General features: G+C 41.0%; 2 protein-coding genes across 3 annotated transcripts in view; one reads left to right on the top strand and one right to left on the bottom strand.

Moving 5' to 3' along the window:
* Jhy (junctional cadherin complex regulator) overlaps positions 1–17373 on the top strand; it is an 85274-nt gene extending 67901 nt beyond the window's left edge. The window contains exons 9-10 of one of the 2 annotated variants that reach the window (XM_058577132.1): positions 7898–8007; positions 17114–17373. In XM_058577132.1, the coding sequence (XP_058433115.1) occupies positions 7898–7972 (75 nt within the window). In that variant the 3' untranslated portion in view covers positions 7973–8007; positions 17114–17373. Of the gene's footprint in view, positions 1–7897; positions 9896–17113 lie in introns of those variants that run through there. The other variant, XM_058577131.1, reaches the window with a different exon arrangement.
* On the bottom strand, positions 10984–14640 carry Bsx (brain specific homeobox). The gene is made up of 3 exons (XM_046438778.1): positions 14379–14640; positions 12185–12381; positions 10984–11223 (listed from the first exon to the last, which is right to left on the bottom strand). The coding sequence occupies exons 1-3, from the start codon at positions 14638–14640 to the stop codon at positions 10984–10986; spliced, it is 699 nt and encodes a 232-aa protein (XP_046294734.1).
* Positions 17374–22308: the final 4935 nt, after the last annotated feature.

Raw genomic sequence — 22308 nt, 5'->3', positions numbered from 1 at the left:
CTTTCCATTTATCCTTTCTGTTGCTCTCCTCTCTTCAGTTAGTTAGGTATCTAGGTCTCAAATTAATCTGAGCCTAAGAAAAATTAAATATAGTCACCCTTCAGAATCCAAGGGAGATTGGTTCTAGGAACCCCCCCCCCATGCCAATAACAAAATTCATGAATATTCAAGTCCTTATATAAAATGACATAGTATTTGCATCCAAGCTGCAACACACACATCCTTCAGTATACTTTAAATCATCTTAGTTTATCTATACATATATTTCCCTAATACAATGTAAATGTTGTGTGAATGTTGTTATACCGTGTTATTTAGGGAATAGTGACAAGAAAACAAAGGCTTACATGTTCTATACACATGCAATATTTGTAGAGATCAAATATTTTCAATAAGCAATTGATTGAGTCCACAGATATAAAACCCCCAAATATAGAAGGTTTACTATAACATAAATTCCCTCGGCTTGAAATTTCTAAGAACATTCTACAGAACTCTTGAGGACCTTCCACAGACAAAGATGTTTAAGGACGGACAATTTCCAATGCCCTCAACCCTGCTCCCAAGCCATTGGTACTGCATCACTTACCATGAGGTAGGAAAGGCTATTCTGTTCTTCCTTCCTGTAGACAGAGAAAAGTAGAGAACACACTGAATAAAACCATTGAAGATCTCTGTGCCAAGTAATTGGACCCCATATGTATTCTGTCCTTGGTGGCAACTCCTCCAAAATTAACTTGTAATTCATTTTGTGACATCCAGACAACTATCAAAAATCACTTCCAAGAGTCTTGATAGCTCTGCCTCCTGTCCTTACCCTGTCACCAGAAGGTGAAGTCTTTTCTTATTTCCCCTGCTTTTAGTCTGTTATGGTGATAATGAAATTCCCCTGTACCTCAACCAATTCAATTTCATAAAAGAAATATCAAAGTAAAAGATCAACATCTTCATCAGAGCAATACTTCCATTGCTTACTATAAATGACAAAATAAAATAACATCAAATTCAAATCATAAGACTTCTGGGTAGATAAGGTAGACAAAATACACACACATTTCCTTTGCTTGACAAGAACCCACAGGAATTATAGTAAAGCATTTTTTAAAGGCATAAACATATAAAAACAGGGAGAAAAGGAAGAGTAGCAATAGTAACAAAATTCTGAAAACTGGAAGGCAGGTGGATGAGTTGCTAAAAAGAAACTGGCAGACTCCAAAAATACTAAACTCTAAGCAAAAGGGAGGACCAAGAATCAATGAGACACATTAAGACGAAAAATGCTGGGCTGTGGTTGTGGCTCAGTGGTGGAGCACTTGCCTCACAAGCGTGAGGCCCTGGGTTTGATCCTCGGCACTACATAAAAATAAACAAATAAAAATAAAGATATTGTGTCCATATACAACTAAAAAAATTACAAAAAAAAAGACTTAGGAACTGATGTTGTCAATTACCTCTGGAAATAAGGGGAATGGAGGTGAGACAGGTCCAATTATATAAAGGATTGGATAAAGGTATGTTTAAGAGCAGACAGACCTTTAGATCTGTTCCCCAGTTTCCATGCAGCCAATCCCCATTCATCCACTGCCTCATTGAAAGATAATTCTACCTTTTGTAGAAGGCAGAACTGTCTCTATAGTGAGGGACAACTGGCTCTGTTGAGGAGGCATAGTACTAAAGCAATAGTGAATGTGTGTGCTCCAAATACAGAGACCATGGCTCCCAGAAGGTTGGGACTTTACTCCACAAGCAGGAGGTCAGAAAAATTTTCCCTGGGGACTCTGACCAGCCTAAAAGAAAAAACCTAAAACTCTTCAGAGGTTCTACAACTAAAGAATTCATCCATATTATCCCAACAGTAAAGCTTATAATCAATAAATCCTACCCCTGAACTCCTAGTTTTCTATCAGTTTTTTGTTTGTTTGTTTGTTTGTTTGTTTCTCACATAAATATAAGCAGACAACTGGAATTTCCAAACATCTGAGCATATTACCCAAGATATCTTTTAAAAGGAGGTGGGGAGAACAAGGAAAATGAAAGAGATCTTAGAAATTAGAACTATGGTAGCAGAAATTAAAAGCTCAAAAGTAAGATTAGGAAATAACAGGGAGCAACCTTCCCAGAAATCAGAGCAAAAGGGCAATCAGAACAAAAGTAGAGAAAATGAAGAGAAAAGAAGAAATTTAGAGAATAAATCCCAAATATAATAATCTAAATAATGAAAGAGTTCCATAAAGGACAAACACAGAAAAGAGGGATATAAATTATCAAATAATTAATTCAAGAAAATTGCCCAAAACTTTTCACACTGAAAGGGCCTATTAAGTATCCAGAACCATGGGTGGAAATAGACTGAAAGCAAGGCATATAATTGTAAAATTTCAGGACACTGGCTACAAAGAGAGTTCCCTATAGCTTCCAAAGAGGATAAATAAATGAATAAATAAAACAGCACACCAAGAATCGAAGTACTTTAGACTTCATGATAACAATTAGAAGCTAAAAATCAGTAGTGATACATTCAAAATTATTCAGAAGTATTCATAAATGATTTCCAACTAGAGTTCTGTACTTAGCCAAAATACTAACAACGCATGAGATTAAAGATTTTTTTTCCAGACGTGGGTGATCTGTAAATATTTACCTTCCAGGTACCGATTCTTAGGAAACACAGTAGTCCACGCTTTCCCAAAAAGAAGAAGTAAAAAAGGAAAAAATAAGATGAAAAGAATCCACAGGATGATGGGAAAGAGAGATGAATTGGCACAGAGGCCAGAGCAGGTTTGGGGACAGTTTTTGTTTCTTCAGGAAAATGAAGTGAATATATGAATATCTTAGAAATGGGATCTACACAAGTACTGAAGAGCTTGGGATTAAATTAGTCATAAGTACATTAAAAATTAAAAACAACTAAATATCCATTCAAAAGAAAAGAAAAAGTCTTGCAGTAAAGAAAAGTCATTGATTAGCTGACTTAGCTGAGAATTGCATATGCCTACCATAATAGTCATCTGAAATAAGGACACTGGAAGGAGAGATGGAGAGGGTCCACATGCCTAGAGGGAGCAAAGGAGGAAGAAAATGAAGTTTTTGTCTTTCATAGTATGAAGTACCAGATAATTACTAACATAGAAATCCCAGAAAGTAGCAATTCAGTGAAATCACTTAGAAATGTGCCAGTACCCATCAAAATTATCAGCCCAAAGTGGAAAGTATGGAAAGTAGTTGCCTCTGCAATAAAGAAAACAGGGAAGGAAATAGGGACTGCTCTTTTTTAAAAATAATAATAATCCTTATAGAACCATGACCTCTTTAAATAATGTGTGATAAATGATAAAACCCAAATTTTCTAAATTAAAAACAGAGGACTAGGGTGTAGCTCAATGATAGAGCACTTACTTAGCATATACAGGCCCTGGGTTCAATACCCAGCACCGCAAAAAATAAATAATAATTAAAAATAGAGAGCTTTGGAGTTGAAAGGGATAAATGGAAAGAGAGCAGAACAAGCCTACAGGTTTTCATTTTTTGTTTTTAGTTTGAAATTATTCCCATTTGAAACTCAGGGAGCACCCATATATCCCTATTCCCATTGTTGTGTGTGGCTCATTTCCCATCCCCAAACAAGCACTGTAAGGAACGAAGACTACTGGTCATTCTTAACTTCTGGCTAGAATATTGACAAGTACACCCAATTACTCCATTAACTGTAGCCAGGGAAGCTAGGAGGAGAATAAATGTTAGAAATGTTCAGCTAATCTCCAAAGATAATATTCATCAATAATTTAAAACAGTTCTTTTACTTATTCTTGTCACAAAGATTTATTCATAAAGTGTGGGTTTTTTAAGCTAAAATTTTCTTTAAGAAGCTTCAGAAAGAAACCTAAATTTTTGATTTCCCATGACATATTCCAGACTGGAATCATAGGCAATTCTTTTGTCACTTAAGAGAGTCTTTGTCTTAAGAGGGTCTCTGGCCAGGTACCATAGCACCCACCTGTAATCCTAGCTATTCAGGAGGCCAAGACTAGAGGACTGCAAATTCAAAGCCAGCCTCAGCAACTTGGCAAGGCCCTAACCAACTCATCAAGACCCTGTCTCAAAATAAAACATAAAAAGGGCTGGGGATGTTGCTCAGTGGTTAAGCACCCTTGGGTTCAATTCCTGGTACCAAAAAAAAAGGTCTCCATGAATTTGAACTCTAATATTCCTTCCATCATAATATCTGTCACAAAATGGTATAACAGAAACCTGAGACCGGAAGTAGATAGGATAGGAACTAGGGGGATAAAGGAGTACTCCTAATGAAACATTTTTAGTGAAACCTTCCAGATCCTATTTCATTCAGGGCTTACAAATCCTCCCTTAGCCCAAGAAGTGGGACAATGACAAAAAGAAAATAAGATGAAGCTATTAAAAAAAATTAAGAGTCAGAGATGCAACTCACTTGTAGAGCACTTGCCTAGCATGTGTGTGTGAGTCCCAGGGTTCAATCTATAGTATCACAAAAAATACTGAGACACAATAACCTCTTGGTAATGATGTGATGAGAACACAAGACTCACCTGTTCCTTAACAAATAGTAACAGCTGTAGTCCTGTGAAGTGTGACAGAAAGGACTTTATCATTGATATGTTTTGATCTCTAGTGTAGTTAATTATCTTCCTTTAGATCTTTTCATCCAAGATCTCACCTTAAGTACTTTCACAGCTCTAATCTCTCATCCCCTCACCATTTTAACTCATTAATTGGGTATTCTCCTCATTTTTCAAATGCCACGAAAGAAAAGTAATATTATCATTGGTAAAGCCAGGATTAGAATTTAGGCCTCTAAGCCAAGCCATCTCACCAATGGCCATGATGCCAAATCCAGCTGTGGCTCTTCAATATTAAAAGGGAGCAGTATGAGAAGACTCGAGGAGTTGTTATGAATGGAATCATGGAGGCAGATTGTCTGGAGGTGTGCACTAGGAATTCTGAGAAGGAAAGAATAAATAAAATGTAGGGGAGGGGGGATAGCAACCAGAAAATACAATGGAGAGTAAAAACAAAAATCATTTTGAATTTTCATCTCAATCCTAAATATTCACTGGAATTAAATTTTTGACCTCTCAAAGTATTAATTCTGTAACTCACCAAATAGTAGGCAGTCTTTCTCATTTGTCTCATCTGTAATTAAGAGAGATTAAGTCAAATATTTTAGATTAAAGAAAAGTGGAAACTTGAAGTCAATTTTTTTTCTTTTCTTTTCTTTCTTTCTTTTTTTTTTTTTTTTTTTGCAGTAGATATTGAACTCAGGGCACTTAACCAACTGAGTCACATCCCTAGCCCTTTTTATTTTTTATTTTGAGAAAGGGTCTTGCTAAGTTTCTTAGGGCCTTGGTAAATTGCTGAGTCTGCCCTCAAAATTGCAATCCTCCTGCCTCAGCCTGCCAAGTTGCTGGGATTATTGGCCTGTACCATCATGCCTGGCAAAACTCAAGGTCTTTTAAAAATCATCTGGTTCATCCTATTGGATCGATCCAAGAATATCTTCTGAAACATCCCAGCAAGTAGTTATTCAGCTTAGTTTTGAATGGAATTGGTCACAGGGACTCAGTATCTCCCAGAAGAGCTGATTCAAGTTTTGGATTGCTCTTATTCAGAAGGGTTTTCAAGAGTGGATCAAAGATTTTATTAAATAATTTTCAGCTACAATTTTTAAACACTTTATACCCAAAATCACTATGAAAAATCTTCTCCATGTGACAGGATGACAATAGCCCTACCATAACCTATCACAACAACATGAGTTACTGGTAAGTATGATAATTAAAACTGGCTTCTAGTCTTAATTCTGTCACTGTCTATGTGACTTTGCAAGGCTCACATTATATTTGATATTTAACTTCCTACATGTATAAAATGAAGGAATGAGACTTTGTCAAATGTCTCTTCTAATGCTGACAATTTCTCCTGACTGTATCTTGGTCCTTAACCTAAAAGAACATTACTTTGTTTTCTACAAGGAGGTGTTGGAAATTGTTTAATGAATGAAAAAGACTAGGGGTCATTTCTTTTCTTCTCTTTCCTATTTTCTTAATCCTCATTGCTATGGATATATTCATTTAAACTAATATATGAACTGAAATCTTATAGTAAGATGATAAATAATTTTAATAACTTGGAAATTACTGTTCCTTTCCTACAAAAATAAAATAGAATACTGGGCTCTTAATGGTTAAGAAGACCCATGAAGTGTAGGGTGGAGGGGGTGTGCTTAGTGAAAGAGCAGTTGCCTAGTATGTGCAAGACCCTGGGTTGATCACCAGCACTGAAAGAGAGAGAGAGAGAGAGAGAGAATATCATATAGGATATCTAGCCCAACTTTCCAATGATGGAGAACTGTGTAATAGGGAGTCCCTTAAGTTTTGCCTTCTAACCATGGCTTAAACATTTGTAGTAAAAAGGTGCTTGGTGTATTGTGGATTTAGCCTGTTTTGTTGTTGGATAGCAAAGTACCAGGGCTATAGAAGTACTCAAATATTATTCCAGGTTCTTCCCTGGAAACACAATAACATCTTTAGCATGGCTGGATATACTCCTAGATAATTAATAACCCTGCAGCCATTCAAATGTAGCTGCCATAGCTAACCTCCTCCCCCTCCTCCCCCCCCCAAAGCCTTTTTATTTCAAGCTAAAAAGCTCAGTCCTTTATTTGATGTTTTCCATAATCTTTACTATCCAGATTCCTGTATATTGAATGAATTTTAGCTTATCAACATCCTCTTTAAAATGTGATGAAAAAAATAACAAAAATATGAAATGTAAAATATTCCAATCAACTCATTATTTTTGCCTGTATATTGAATTAAAATCAGGAAGACTAGGTAGTCACTCCTTCAACTAAATGTTTATTGCACAAATTCTCTTAGCACCAGAAAGTGTTCTGCTGGCTCTGCCTTTCCACATCCCTGTATCTCTAATTATCAAATACATCCAAGAAAGTCAGCTCTCTATTTCTTGAAATGGTGTCATGGATTTCATTTAAATTATTAGGGTCACTGTCAGCTAATACTGGGCAGGTCACCCATTTCTTTTGTTCTTTCTTTTTCTTTCCTTTTCTTTTCTTTTTTTTCTTTTTTTTTTTTTTAATTTCCTTGTAGTACTGGGGATTGAACCCAGGAGCACTCTACTACTGAGCTACATGCCTGCTCTTTTTATTTCTTATTTTGAAACAGGGTCTCACTGGGTTGCTCAGGATGGCCTTGAACTTGCAATTCCTCTGCCTCAGCCTTCCAAGTCATTGAGATTACTGGCATGTGCCACCATGCTGAACTCCATTTCTTATGTTCTTATGTGTGCAGGAATATTAGCAAGAATCTCTTTCTGAGAATCTATGAAATGAAGTCTATCAGAAGCAAAACATTAGTGACAAATATGGGGGGGGGGAATACTATATTTGGGATTCAATGTGGGATGACTTGCCTATCTTAGCTATTTGAAGATGCGTTTGTCACTCCAAAATCAAATTTATGTGTCTTCCTGTAATATATCGTAATGAACATAGTTTTGTCAGATCTTCACCATGAAGTGAAACTGAGTTGAGGCAAAAGCCTGGGTAATTCAGACGAAATACCTTTTCAGCCTATGGAGGCTTTGATCAGCATTGAAGGCCAAAAACAAGAAGTGCTGTCATGTTACATTAAATTGAGACTAAATTGTATCTATCCTCTACCATCATCACTAACCCCTTATATTAAAAAAGAAGGAGAGATGGGACTGAGAGAAGTTTGCTATTGGATTATTTGTCACCAATCTCAGGGTTTTTTTGTTTTTGTTTTTTCTTCGTGAGAGAACCATGCCTTGGTTAGCAAGGCCAGTGTTGCAATTTGTACTCTTCCCTTCCCTTTCATTCCAGCCAGGAACAGCCATCCATAAAGAGACCAGGATGAGGGGACCAACCATCTTCCTATTCTTAGTTCTCAAGAATTAAACCTGGACTCCAGGACTCATTCTGCCTCCAATCAGGTAGAGCTGTGTTTATGCTAACAGTGTTTCCGATTTGCCTGCTTTTTTTCAAAACAAAAGGTTATGAAATACATTTATGTGATAACCATTATTATCCAAAGTTCAGGTATGAAGACATGAATTGGTGTGAATATACTGTGTATACAACCAGAGATATGAAAAATTGTGCTCTATATGTGTAATAAGAATTGTAATGCATTCTGCTGTCATATATAAATTTTTAAAAAATTTTAAAAAAGAAATAAATTTATTCTGCTCTGTATGGACCCAGAAAAAGCCCTGGTCTCTTGTGAAGACCAGAGAAGGAAAAAAATAGTGCCTGGTACTTTTGAGTCTGTATTCATCATCTAATTTAACACACACACACACACACACACACACACACGCACACACATACATACACTACATCCTTCCCCAAATATACAACAGTACTACTCACTTTAAAGATTCTTCTTAAATCCCATTAGTGGTTGTTCTTCCTGGGATTAGAAGAATTTGGTATTTTTCCCTTGCCTCCATGTTCTTGTATATTTACTTTCCCTTCCAGGTTACCCCGACATTCTTATTCATGAAACACTTATTTCCTCTCAAACCAAGTCTTTTGTTTTATTGTAAAGCATTTGCTATAAGTAAATCCTTCTTTAAATGGTACTGTCAGGCTGAGGATATGGCTCAGTGGTAGAGCACCTGGCTAGCAGGCAGGAGGCCCTGGTTTGTCCCCAGCAAAATACAAACACACAGGGTGGGGGAGAAAGGGTCCTGTCATTAACTGAACAGAGATGGAAGGAAGATATCTAAGCCTGAATTTGCTTTTAATAGCCACATCTACAGGATCTAAAGAAATGAGAGTAGTGTTCTTATGAAGTGAGGCAAAATGCCAACTGATTCATTGTTACCAGAAGACAATGAAGTGCATGAGAAAAGAAGGGAAGGAGGGGGTTAGAGGAGATATTTTTCCCTCTTTGGCTCTTAGCTAGCCCACATTTCATGGATAAATTCTTCAATCTTGTCAAACCTCAATTTCCTCATCTGTGAAAGGGGAACATAATGCTGATCATATGTAACTTACAAGTTTTCGGATTGATTCCAGAACACTATATGGCGTTTATATTTTAGAAATACTAATTTTGCCTCCTAAATGATACAGATTGGGTAAATCTCTCACTCTGGCACTCATCATTGCCTTATATAATGTTTTCTCAATAACACTATTGTTGTTTGTATTCAAGCCTATTGCCACATTGATAGGATCATAGAACTTAGACCCAAAAGGATCTTTAGGATTAAAAGTAACCCAAGCTCACCCCACTGTAGTCTATATACTGTTATTCGTCATTGGAACCCGACCAGCCACAGTCACTCTTTTCCAGTCTTCCTGGGCTCACATGCGTAAAGATACAACCAGAAGCCAACGGAAAATCGAAAGCCGAGGTCGCCTTCAGCACGGCTGCTGTATTTGATAAAGTGTATTGAGTATGACGGTGTTGTCACACAATTCATTAGTAAAATCTCGTATTCCAAACATCAAGAGATTCCTTTCCCTCCAGCGGTTCGGAGCGATAAAATGGCATTTGCGGTGAACTTTTCCATGTAGGTGGGACTCAATACCATTAATCAAACGATTGAAAACACAAAAACCGGGGTGGGGAGAAGAAATCTGTTAACGAAAGGTCACTAGCCCAGTTCACTTCTACGGGAATAGGAAATTGCCTAGGGCGGAGGGGAGAAGGCGTGCGCGTTGGAGGACAAGAGAACAAACGGTTCCCGGAAACGCGTGGTCGTTCCCAGTTTCGCCCGGCGAGCCCTTTATTATCTAAAGAGACTGCAAACCCAGTAACAGAATAGGAGACCTTGCAGGGGGAAAAGAGGGATAACGCTCAAGGCGATCAGATCTTCACCGCACCTCAATAGTCCCCAAACAGGTGCACGCCCAGAACCCCTTTAACCTCAGTCATAAATCTATTAACATATAACTAAGGCCATTGTCCTTAACCTTACTAAAATTCTGCATAACCCAAAATGCACTGAGAATGAGCACTTCCACACACAACCCGAGGACACTCACTTTTAAAATATCAGTAGCCCGTGGGGTATTGGAAGAGTTGCAGGACAGAAGCGCAACAAGTTCGGGAAGCAGAAATTGCTGCACGAATTTTTCTCTGCCCAAGTTTCTCGCGAGGCAAAGCGCGGCTCTATATGGGGCAGGGAGAGCTTAAAAAGCATCCTCGCCCGGGAACCACAAGCTCAGGAAGAGTGCCAGGACTCAGATCCGCTAGCTCTCGGTGAGAACTGGGACCGGAGAGGATGGAAGCGCCGTCCGAGAAGGAGGGAGTCACTTAGGTATTTGAATTAGAGATGAGCTGTGAGGGGTAGGATGTGAGCGGAAGGTTAGTGAGGAACAGCCCGCGAGTCTGTCCTGGCACTGAACCTTTTAAGGATCAGGTTGTGATTCTGCCTGAATCCCTGCAGAGCAGAAGGCCCCCAGACACCTGGTCCCTTACCGCTGCCAGCTGAATTGCTTAAGGAAGGGCAAAGAGTCCCGGTGGGGAGACCACGAAACCCGGAAACAGATCTGGGGGCAGGTGGCTAAGAAATGAGAGAGAAGGGGTTGTGCGTTTGCGGCGGAGAAAAACCTTCCCCCATCGAATTAGAGAGCCGAAAGCCCAAGTTCAGAGAGACGGCCACGCTGTGGGGGGATCCCCGCAGCTGAAGACGTGGGGCGCGGGAATGAACGAACCCAGGCGCTCACTCGCTCGCGGCAATTTACAGGGCTGGGGCGGGGAGGGGCGTGCGGTCCAGTCCCGGGCTGCGCTGGCTCCGCACCCGCTGAGGGGTTGACAGGTGGGTTTTGTTGGTCTTCCAGCAGCTGATCTCCACCGCCCGCTGCAAGATCGGAGTCCCAGTCTTCCCGTTCGGGAGAAAAGCGCGTCTGGCGGGGCAGTGTCCTCTCCCGCCTCCCCTTCCCAGCTTGACGACTCAGAGCACTTGCGGCCCGGAATTGAGCTCCCCCTCGTCCCCAATGTCCACCTCGTCCTCTGGCTCGGTCAGCACGAAAGGGCCGGCGGGCAGGCTCAGCCGAGCGTCGGCGGCTGCAGCCTCTGGACCACGGGGACTACCCTCAGGGCTCTCAGGCCCGTCTGGAGCTTTGGGCTCGTCTTGACTTTTCCTCAGCTGCTTTTTATGCTTCATCCGCCGATTCTGGAACCACGTTTTCACCTGATTTCGGAGCGACAGAAACAAAATCGTGTCATTCTTCCAAACCCACACTAATCTGAGCGACTGCTGGGGGTTAGGAAAACGGACAGCAATCCATTGACGAATTACCAAGAACTGTGGCCGCCTCACTAGGGTTAACTACTAAATAAAGTGCTCACAAATTATGGTTTTAGGTTGAATGAGAATCAAACGTCCTATGGCTCCCAGAACTTATTGTCCGAAAATAATGATGAGGATTCAAATGTTGTGGTTAGTGATTATCAATACTGTTATTAATCAGAATTACTAATAGTAAGTGCTGTGTAGACGATTCTCTTGTAAATTCAATTTGTGTTCCTTTGATTGAGATATCTAAATACCTGGTCCAGCAAAACACCTGGACAGAAAGATGAGAACTGAACTTGCTAGTTTTCACGGAAAGAAATCATACCCAGACCTGACAGATCTGATGATTTCACAGCAAGTTCCATTTCCGGATATATATGAGAGAGGGGGACTAGAGGAAAGAGTTTGGGGCCTGCAGGTGAAAATCCCCTGGAGCTAAATGAAAACAATTATTCCACCCAGGACAAGGGAATAGAAAGAAAGGGCTTAAACTACAGTGTGTGTTGGGGCTTGGGTGGGGCTGCGTGTGAAGACTGGCTGCTGCGATACAGATTGAAATAAGAAGGGGAAAAAACCTCCTTGTATGAGTTTCTCCAGACAAGAAACCATCTAGTTTATCACCCGAGGAGATTTTTCTTCACGTAGAGACGCACTGGAGTAACTTTGTTTCGGAAAGTCTAGAGTGAAGTTGGGGTATCTGTGTTTTTAGTAATGATCTTGGAAAAATGAAAGCCTAGAAAAATGGGGAACGGGCTCATTACCACTCGAAGAGTTCCTCAATGGGTCCTGAAGAGTTAAGAGTTAAGGGGAGAGAGTAGTGAAGCAGAGATCAAGGACTCCCCTTCCTCCGGCCCACCTGCGTCTCCGATAGGCTGAGGGCAGTGGCCAGTTCCACCCGCTCTGGCGTGGACAGGTAGCGCTGGATCTCGAACCTCTTCTCCAAACCCGAGAGCTGTGAGTCAGAAAAAACTGTACGAGCTTTGCGGCGGCGGCAGTGTTTCCCAGGCAGCTCCGCGTGCTGGGGGTGCGGGAACAGCGCGGGAACCGGCACCCCTGCAGAGAGAAGAACAGCCAGGTAGCCAAGACCAGATCACCAGGAAGCAACCTCCGTTCTCCTCCACTCCCCACCTCTAGTGCCCAGCGCTTCCCTTGGCCTCTGGCCTCCACCAGTCCAGTCTCCTGCTTGTCCCAAAGCTCCTGGCGCCCTTTTCACAAGAATTCAAGATGGGGGTGGGAGTGGGGAAGTGCAAAATAGCGCTTAGAGATCTTTTTCTAGAAGGCCATCTAGAAATACAAATAATAAACAGCAACTAAAATGGAAAATAACACGACAAAACAGATCTGGAAATCTTTTTTAAATGTCTCTTTGAAGTGAGACTTCTGTCGGGTCTACCTGCACCTAGTGGTCTGTTGCACCTGAAAAAGTTTTCTTGAAAACATCAGATGGTTCTGGGAAATGTCCACTTGTACCCACCCAAATCACTGATAACACTTAGTGCTGTGTAAAGAAGCTAGCATGAAAAGGAAAGGTATGATCTTGCCTCCTGAATTCAGTAAATTAAAAAAAAATCTCTTTCCCAAGTGCCCCCACCCTCCTGCAACCAAAGAGAGCAAAACTCTTATCCAGAGAAGCTCGGAAACCCTCCTTTCACATTTCCTTGTCAGTTTTGCAGTTACAACCTTACTCTCTAATCTGGTCCTTGTTCTTTCTTTCTGACTCCAAAGTAAGCAAAGCGGAAGGACAGAGCACTTTTCCTTGCTCGGTCAGGGGAGACTTCTCTTGTTTTTTCTGACCCTCCCAGGCCTTACAGTGTGAGAGATGAACTAAGCAGACAGAAGCTGCTGCAGATACCAAATATCTGCCAATCCCCGAAGGGGTGGAGGAACTAACACACAAAGCAAACAGGTCCAGTACCACAGACATTGGCCATTGCTACATGGGGGCAACAACAGCATAGCTGACAGGAGACTGATGCCACTCAGATGGTGAAACAAATAGAGGATGTGGACCTCAAGATGAATTTTAGATTCTTCTCTCCAACACAGTGTCTGAGAGTCAGCTTCACACTTTTCTCTTTTGTCCTGGATACTAGTGCCCACATTTCATAGATTGTCTCCTGTCTTTTCCCAGCTCTTGCCCTGACTAGATTGTTTCCACTGCTGTACTCAGCATCTGGACTAAACAAATTATTCTGGCTGGAATGAAAATTCTAGAGAAGAAAGCCTTGGATGTGTCCTTTCAGAGAAAGACAGGGTGCATCGGTAGATATTTCCCCAAATCTTCTTGTGCCAACCACATTTTGCTAATCCCTACCCTTACCAAGTTGCAGAAATCAAAATACTTTGCTAGCACCCGGCTCCAGCGACTCTGGCATCTGAGGCAGGGGAGGACTGCCTAGCTTAAGATCCTAAATTAAATGCTAAAACATTAAGAGTGAAGAGAGTTAAGGAAATTCATGTCTCTTCCTTTGTTTCTTATCCTTTCTGCCCTTATTTTGGACAGTCCAACCCCTTTTCCCTCAGACTATCCCAACCCTCATTCACTTCTATATCCTCTGAAGGATCTGCCAATGTTCCGCGCCTGGAAGAAGAAAGCTGGCCAAGTGGAAAGTTTCCGGCTTCGGAGCTGGAAAGTTGAGTTTAGTTCCATGGGAGGGGACTGTCAAGGGTCTCCTGGAGCCAGGAGAGGTGAAGAATTGGAATAGAGACATGGGCCAAAGTAGCCAGGAAGATCACCAGTGGAACTGAGCACTGCCCTCCAGTAATATGTCAAACTCATTCACCTCTAGCTGTCTCTTGGCCAGATGTATCTCCATTATAAAAAGTGTAGAGAGACCACAAATTGTCCCCATGGGTTGGTATGCTTCAAGGGAGCTCTGCGTGCTCTCAGCCAAGTCCCCAACCCTCTATTGTTACTGATAGCGGGGTAGGGGGTGGACCAAGCCAGGCCAACCCAGAGCTGGCCTTTCCTTAGCTCTATCACAGGCTTAGGGACTGTGCTAGAAGGCCTGCTCTCTTGCTCCCCGCACATTAAGGCCCCTGCTACTTACCGGAGGTGGTAAGGAAATAAGGATGGTGGTGGTCTCCCTTATGCAGAGGGTGATGGGCGTGAGGAGCCAGGAGGGTAGGTGTGGGCATGAGGGGGTAGCCATAGTCTAGTAGAGGCACCCGGGAAGCCAAAGAGCTGGCAAAATGGTCAGGGGCCACCTCCCTCAGCGGCTTGGGCTTGTGCAGCAGGATGTCCTCGATGAAGAAGGATGTGGGCCTCTGAGAAGACGCCGGGTGTAGAGGAGAGGTGAAGTTGAGATTCATCTTGAGCGCGGAGCGCCTGCCACAGGGCGAAGGCCGGGGATAAAGTGTGTGAAGCAGGCAGTGTCTCAGCAAGCCTGGTGGAGATCCGACAACCCTTCTCCGAGACTCAGATCTCCACTGCTCTCTTCTCGGCCTGGACTATCCCGGGCACTGGAAAGGCGAGAAGACAAGATCCTGGGTAGGTTGGGTCTATGTGCTGGAGAATTGGCAGCTTCGAGAGGGGAGCCGGGAGAGCCAATGGCGAGGCTGCCGGAGGCAGAGGGGAGGGTGAGGTGGGCTTGGGGCGGGGCGGGGATCTGTCCGCGGTGCTGAATACGCCTGGCTGAGCCTGGAGAGAGTGGAGCCTTCTGGGTTCGGGTTCCTAGGAGGCTTCTGGACCTCAATTTCTGCCCCAGCCCCCCATGCACATACATCGCAAGAGCTGCTTTTTTCCCAGTCGTCTTTTAGAGAAAAACTAAAAGAAAAAAGTCTCTGTTGTCCAACAAACTCCTCCCACCTTAGAGAAGAGACATTAAAAGAACCCCATAGCAATAAAGCACTTATTCAAGGCATTTGGGCCTAGAGTTTTAAGAGATTCAATAATAGATGGCAAAAGGAGAAGGGGAGAAGTAAAGAGAAAATTGTCCACTATTTTAAGTAGCTAGACTCATCTCAAATTGATAGGAGAGATGACTGGATTATTGAGATAAGTAAAAATGATCTTAACATTCTTGACCTCACTTATAGGGAGTGGGTGAGAGAAAAATCTACGTCTAGATTATTCAAGTGATTTGGTCAGTTTAAAAATGTCCAAAGCCACCCTTTAATGCCATCCTCCACGTTCCCTGAAATTTCCATTACTTCCTCCTCATTTCACTCATATAGTTTGCTGCTTCTGCTGTTACAGTCCTTTCAACCCCAACCCCTCAAATAATTATACAGGGTCCCCCCCTCTTTTCCTTTCCCTAGCCTCTTTCCTTTCCCCTCCTTCCTAATCTTTTTCCCCTTGTCTTTTTCCAATCTGTCACATTTATTTCCCAGAAGTCAATTTGCCAAAATTAAGGTGATCATCCACAACACAGCAGGGGTAATTTTGGCTCGCATCTCCAAAAATTGCTCTAATTATTGATGTTAAACTCAGGGAAATTAAAAGAAGGCACTTCTCTTCCATCTCCCCATTTTTAAGCTCTAATTTATTGAAATCTAGTCGTCATCACAATTCCAATCACTACTGCTAATAGCAAAAGTGTTTTAATAGAGACTGAGTCCTCACAACCCATGCTATTAGATAATTAGAGGAGGCGTTAGAAAGCCAAGTGCTAATCCTTAGGTGCATGGATAGGATTTCCATCTGATCTAGCAGGTAGAACAAATTAATTACCAGAATCAATTAGGCCCCAAACTACAGTGCTCCAGGAAGTGGAAGCATCCTATTCCATACAGATGAACTGGTAAATGGTAAATAGATAAGGAGGGTACAAGGAAGGAGGAAGCACGGTGGGGGAGACTTTAAAATAAGATCTTGACAAGAGGCATCTAAATGAAGACAGAACACTGTCCTGGAGTCTGAAATGTGTGGGGTTTTGTTGTTGATTGGTTTCATTTTTTTAAGTTTATAATGGTAAGAACTGAGGAAAGGAGAGCAAGTGACCATGGAAAGTAAGTCAGCTGACTTTTCAAAAAGTTGTTCTCTAGCCATTATTGCTGGTCCAGTCATCCTTTATTGGGCTGGAGGGAGACTAAGAAGGTGGAAACTGGTAAAAGACCACCACCATCCAAAGCAGCTGATTAGATCCGTTTCTCGCAAGTGTATGTCTCCCCATACGCTAACGGCTGAGAGGCTTTTGAGGGCCAGGTGGATGTACAACCAGACTTTGGCCTGCGCCTGCACCCTTTACTTGAGAGCACAGGTTTGCAACTAGCCTGGGGGCGGGATTACAGTTTTTTTCAGGGCGGAGTCTAACTTCTGCTACAGAGGCAGACGAAAGATTATTGACTGTCCCTTTCGGAGCAGGAGCAGTATAAACGTCTTTGGGTGCCTGTCTTCAAGCCAAGTCACTGCAAATCCCTCTTACACATCTGCCATCCCCTTGTTCAAAACATCGCAGGAGGGACAGGGAGAGGCGGACTGCCTCCATGGCCTTCACTCTCCCTTTATTTTGTATCTCTAAACTCAGCACTCCGCTCTTCCCTCAAAGCTAAGGCTATAGCCCCAGGCCTCGCTCCTTGGCTGCGAAGCCCAAAGTGGTGGCAAAAGGGGAGGCATACTGGGTTCTCCCTTCTCTAGTGTTCCCTTGCAGGAGCTAGCCTTTCCGAGAGCCGAGCTGCCGAGGGAAAAAGACTTGAGATTTTCCCCCAGCAACCCAGCTGCCCCACATTTGCCTAAGCCCCCAGTAGGAACCTAAGAAGTGAGAAACAGGGAGGAAACTGGTTCGCTACAGAAAGAGGCAGGACCTCGCTATCGCCAGCGTTTTCTTTCCCTTTTCCCTTTCAGCAACGCTGGGGAACAAAGCTGCGAGCCGGAGAGAGTACCAGCACCGCCGCCAGGACCGAAGCAGACCCCTGCGGGGCTCGGAGGCGGAACCCGCATCCGTAGTGCAGGCGCCGGTGGGGATTCTACCGTCGTCTCTTTATCCCTGAGGGAGAGAGACCGCTTTTGCCTACGGTGCCCTGCTAACACAGCCGGCACTTGGAGCTTGAGCCGTGCGCGCCAATGGGCGGGTATGCAGAAGGTTCGTCCTCAAGATTCTAGTCCCGTCCTGACCTCACGTTCCTTTTAGAGCCAGATCCAGGGAAATTGCTTGGCGGGTTCGGAACGGCAGAAAGTTTCTCCTCAGTGGCGGGGCTCCAGGTCAGAACCGCGGGGGGGGGGGGGGGTGGAATGCTAGAGTTATTAAAACCAGCCCAGACTTCAGCGCACAGCTCTGGTCTGGCCTGTCCTCCTCCCGCCAAGAGGAGAAGGCGGGCGCCGGGGTCTCCAGCCCCTCTCTTTTATTCCTACGGTAGGAGGGAGAAGCCTTGCAAAGCCAGCGATTGATGTTGGAAGCATCGCTCCCGCCCCCTCGCTCCGTGCTCTCGCTACTCCCAACCCGCGTAGGCCCCGGGACAGCCCGAGGATGGGGGATTCAGTGTTATATTTTAGGGAGTAGAGATTGTCTGCAGCAGGAAAAGGGAGCAGAGAAGCTATTTCCCCTTTAAAAACAGAGATGTTTCATTGCCTGGTTTGTCTCTGAAGTCTAGGCCAATTGCTGGCCACTAAAGATAATATGACCCATATAGGTTATTTTAAATTTTCTGCTTATCAAATTTAAAAAGCAGTATGTCATATTTTAAAAGGCGAAAGAAACAGATGAGACATTAATGTATTTCATTTAATCCCGATATACAAAAATATTATTATTCAACATGTAATCAATATAAATATTATTAGCATTCCTTTTTTCATATTAAATTCTCAAAATTCCAGTGTATATACTCTACTCACACTAGCCATATTTCCAGTGCTCAATAGCCACAGCGTGCTCATGGCTACTGTACTGTACAGCACATGTGTAGTTAATTGCGATAGTCTCTGTTACTCCTTTCAAATATAGACAGACACACAGAGAAATGGAAAGCAGCTGCTGAAACCAGTCTAGCACATTCTCAATCTTACCCTCATCCATCCATTTTATTCCATTGCTCTGAGCATTCATTGAGCACCTACTGTATGTGATGCTCCTTGCCACATACCTTCCCAAGCTTTCTTTAAGAGTCGGGAGGTTAGATAGACTCACCCACATTGCATTTTTCAAAATTTTCATTTGACAAAAATCACCCAAGACCAGCAGGCTCTAATCATCTTTAAGGCGGACACATGCAGCCAGATACTGCACACTGCCCAGAGTAAAATAAATAAATAAATAAAAATAAAGATCAAATGAATTTCCTCCCCTCCCCACCTGAAAGATCTGATGGCACTCATGCTTGTGGTTTCAGCTGAAGAATTATTAATTTAAAGAGAAAAAAGACATGCTTTTCAGGGAACTAATAATTAAACAGTCCCTTTCTCTTTCATGTCAGTCTCAGCTAAAACTGTCATCTAAGCTGGGACTTAGTTTCCCAAAAGATAACCTTATTGATGATCAAAGGAAGAGACTGGTTCCATTAGCCAAGTTGCCTATACCATGGCCTTCAAAATAAAGGGGGAAGTGTATTTTAGAAGGATCTGAGTAACACACTTTACTCATAACATTTTGTATTATATTGCTTGTTGTCTGTTTCAACTTGCCTTCTATCTGAGTACTTTATTTTAAGCACTACCAAAGTGGATGACATGTCTACAAAAAGAACAGGAGTTGCTGACTGCTTCTAGCAAATGCATCTTCAAAAATAATGCTTTTGCACTGGAAATTAGGATGTGAGCCCACAGGAGAACACATTCAAGGCTTGATATTCAAACCATAGTGTTACTAATGTAAAAAGGAGTAAATCCACCCAATTTTCTCATGCAGGACTGGGTCAATGTGTACAACTAAAAACTTTCATTTCATTTCTCTCTTGATGTTCTATATGCTGCCTTTGTCATCTCAATTCAAAACATGCTTCATAAAGTGATAGAAAAGAAGACGTGGAATAGAAAATTAAAAGTTTGAAATATGGAAGATCCTGTCTGAAAGATATATGATGGAATGACGATGGTCTTTATTGGGTCTCTTATTAGCATTACACTATTTTCCCCATAGGATCCTAAAAGAGTAGCCAGATATTTTACTAGGAAAAATAAGTAAAAAAGCTAACAGAATGCCTTTTAAATGTCCTTTTCTTCCACTCTAAACCATCTAAATTCTTTGATTAGACTTGACACAATAAACTTCAAATAATAATACCAAACTAATATGCATAGTTTTGAAAATAAAAGGGTTTGAATTGCCCTTTAATTTTTATTTCTATATGTTTATTTATGTTTATGCTACATATTTATATTTGTTTATTATTATATACTGTGAGTTTCAAGTGCTAGAGATTCTAAGTCCCTTTCAAACTCTATTACGGAATACAAAGGTGAATTTACAGGCATTCCCCAAAAGGACTTTGTGCATGAGTCTAAATGTTTGCTGGATTTTTGTTAGAAAGCTGAGCTGTTTATATTTTTTGTTTGAAGATACTGTTAATAAAGCAAAATTTATTTTTTAAAAATCCCATTGTAAATGCAATGAAGCTAGAGGAGAAAAAGGGAAAAAAAGAAAAGAAAGGTGTTAGTGTTGTCACTTAATGGAGATAATGTTGAATTTTTCTTACAATGACCAAGATGATAGAAAAGAAACCGGAAGGAAGGCTGGAGTTGTGGCTCAGTGGTAGAGAGCTTGCCTAGCATGCGTGAGGCACTGGGTTTGATCCCCAGCACCACATTAAAAAAAAAGAAATAAGAAAAATAAAGGTATTGTGTCTGTCTACAACTAAAAATATCTCAAAAAAAAAGAAAACAGAAGGAAAAATATTGGAGAGGTATTATTAAATAAGATTAAAATAAGGAAAGCAATTTAGTATATAATATAAAAACTTAAATTTTATGAGAAAAGAAAAGAATGATAAAAGTGAACTAAATTCATTTTTTAAAATTCTGTTTGGCAAAAATGATCATAAGCAAAATTTAAAAGCAAATGACAAACTGGCAGACTCAACTCATCACAGACATGGGTAATTTGTTATATATAAAAAGTTCCTACAAATCGTCCAGAAAAAAAGATTAAGAACAAATTTTTGTTTGTTTGTTGGGACCAGGGATTGAACCCAGAGGCACTTAACCATTGAGCCACATTCCAGCCCTTTTTATTTTTTTTATTTTACACTGAGTTGCTTAGGGCCTCAATAAATTGCTAAGGCTGGCTTTGAACTTGTGATCCCCCTGCCTCAGCCTCCCCAGCTGCTGGGATTATAAGCATGTGCCACTACACTCATCAAGAGCACAATTTTTAAATAGGCAAAAGACAGAAAGAAACAATTCACACACAAAAAAAAGGACTATAAGTGACTCTTAAGCATTTGTAAAGATACAAGTAATAAGACTAATACCAATTAACTATACTAGGAAATGTCTTTCACCTGTCAAGCTAAAAAAATTTTTAAAAAACCTAATAACCTACTCTGTTGATAAATCTGTGGTAAAGAAAATACATTTATGCAAAGAGTACTCTCATATATTTATGCAAAGAATTAAATTCCTCTATGAAGAATAATTTGATAATTTATATCAAAATTAAAAGTGCACATTGAAATTTATTCAAAATGTATGATTCGCCCATTATGGCTAAATTATAGAAACTCAGAATGAAAGGAAGTCCAAGAAAAGTGAAAAAAGCAAAGTACAAAATGTTATTATTTGTTTTAGGTGGAGGGAGAGGCAAAAACTACACAAACGTTATTATATATGCTATGTATGCCTCTGGAAAGAAATATAAGAAACTTAAAATATTAGTTATTTCTATCAACCAAAATCCTGTGGCCTTGGTGAGAAGGTTTTTATCCTGTACACCTTTTTGTATTTTCTTTCTTTCTTTCTTTCTTTCTTTCTTTCTTTCCTTCCTTCCTTCCTTCCTTCCTTCCTTCCTTCCTTCCTTCCTCTTTCTTTTTTTCGTGGGTACCAGAGATTGAACTCAGGGGCAGTCAACCACTGAGCCCTAATTTGTATTGAAAGACAGGGTCTCACTGAGTTGCTTAGTGCCTCTCTTTTGCTGAGGTTGGCTTTGAACTCACAATCCTCCTGCCTCAGCCTCCTGAGCCACCGGGATTACAGGTATGCACCACCATACCAGGCCTTTTTTAATTTTTTGAGTATGCATCATATAAAAGTGATATTTATTAAAAAAATAAATAACATTGAATTTTCAAAAAACAAGCACAAAGGAAAAATAATTATTTTACTTTAACAAGAACATGTCCAAATAAAAATGTGCTATATTTTTATTAGGATTTTAGCTCTTCTTCGTAAGTTTTTGGGCCCAAATTAGGACATAGTTGTTTGTGATTAATTGATATTTGCCTTCAAAGGACATTAACCTTTATTCCTCAGTAAAAGATATACAAACTGTTTACTTTCATATACATCATATGTGTTTTCAGAAAGTTAATTAACGCAACCCCACCCAGAAATTAGGAATAATTCTGCTAATCACCTAATGAAAGGTCTCTAAAAAATGGGGTTTTGTTTGTTTGTTTGTTTCTATTACAGTTGATGGTATTTTGATTATTGAAGTGGATTTCTTGCATTTATATTATACAAGATATATTTTGTTCTGCCTTCTCATTTGACTATTACAACTCTTCTTACTTTACAGGTAAAGAAATAAGGAAGTCACGTAGGTAAAGTCATGGGCCCAAGATGACACAGCTTGATTACTAGGATTAGAACTCAGATTTATCTGGCCCCAGAGTCCACTCTCTGTGCATTCCACAATATTATCTTTGAAAAATAAACAAAAGCAATGATAGAGTCTGCTTTTTTCTCATCATTGATGAAACTTGAAACTATTGATCTTAATTTGAGAATCCAGTCCTCCCAATTCTGGTTGGAGGGTTTATAAATTCATACCTGACATATGATAGCTAGATCCTAAAATACTACAAAGGATGTTTTGATATTTTGATTTTGGAGAAAGAGAGGGAGAGAGAGAGAAAATGCACATTTTCCATCTTTACTTCAAGGCCATG

The sequence above is a fragment of the Marmota monax genome, unplaced genomic scaffold (genome assembly GCF_021218885.2).
Source record: "Marmota monax isolate L192 unplaced genomic scaffold, Marmota_monax_Labrador192_F-V1.1 WCK01_AAM20220418_F8-fsc00081, whole genome shotgun sequence".
In the NCBI taxonomy this organism is placed as follows: Eukaryota; Metazoa; Chordata; class Mammalia; order Rodentia; family Sciuridae; genus Marmota; species Marmota monax.
The sequence above is the reverse complement of the archived record's forward strand: the minus strand, read 5'-3'. Positions and strand labels throughout refer to the sequence as shown.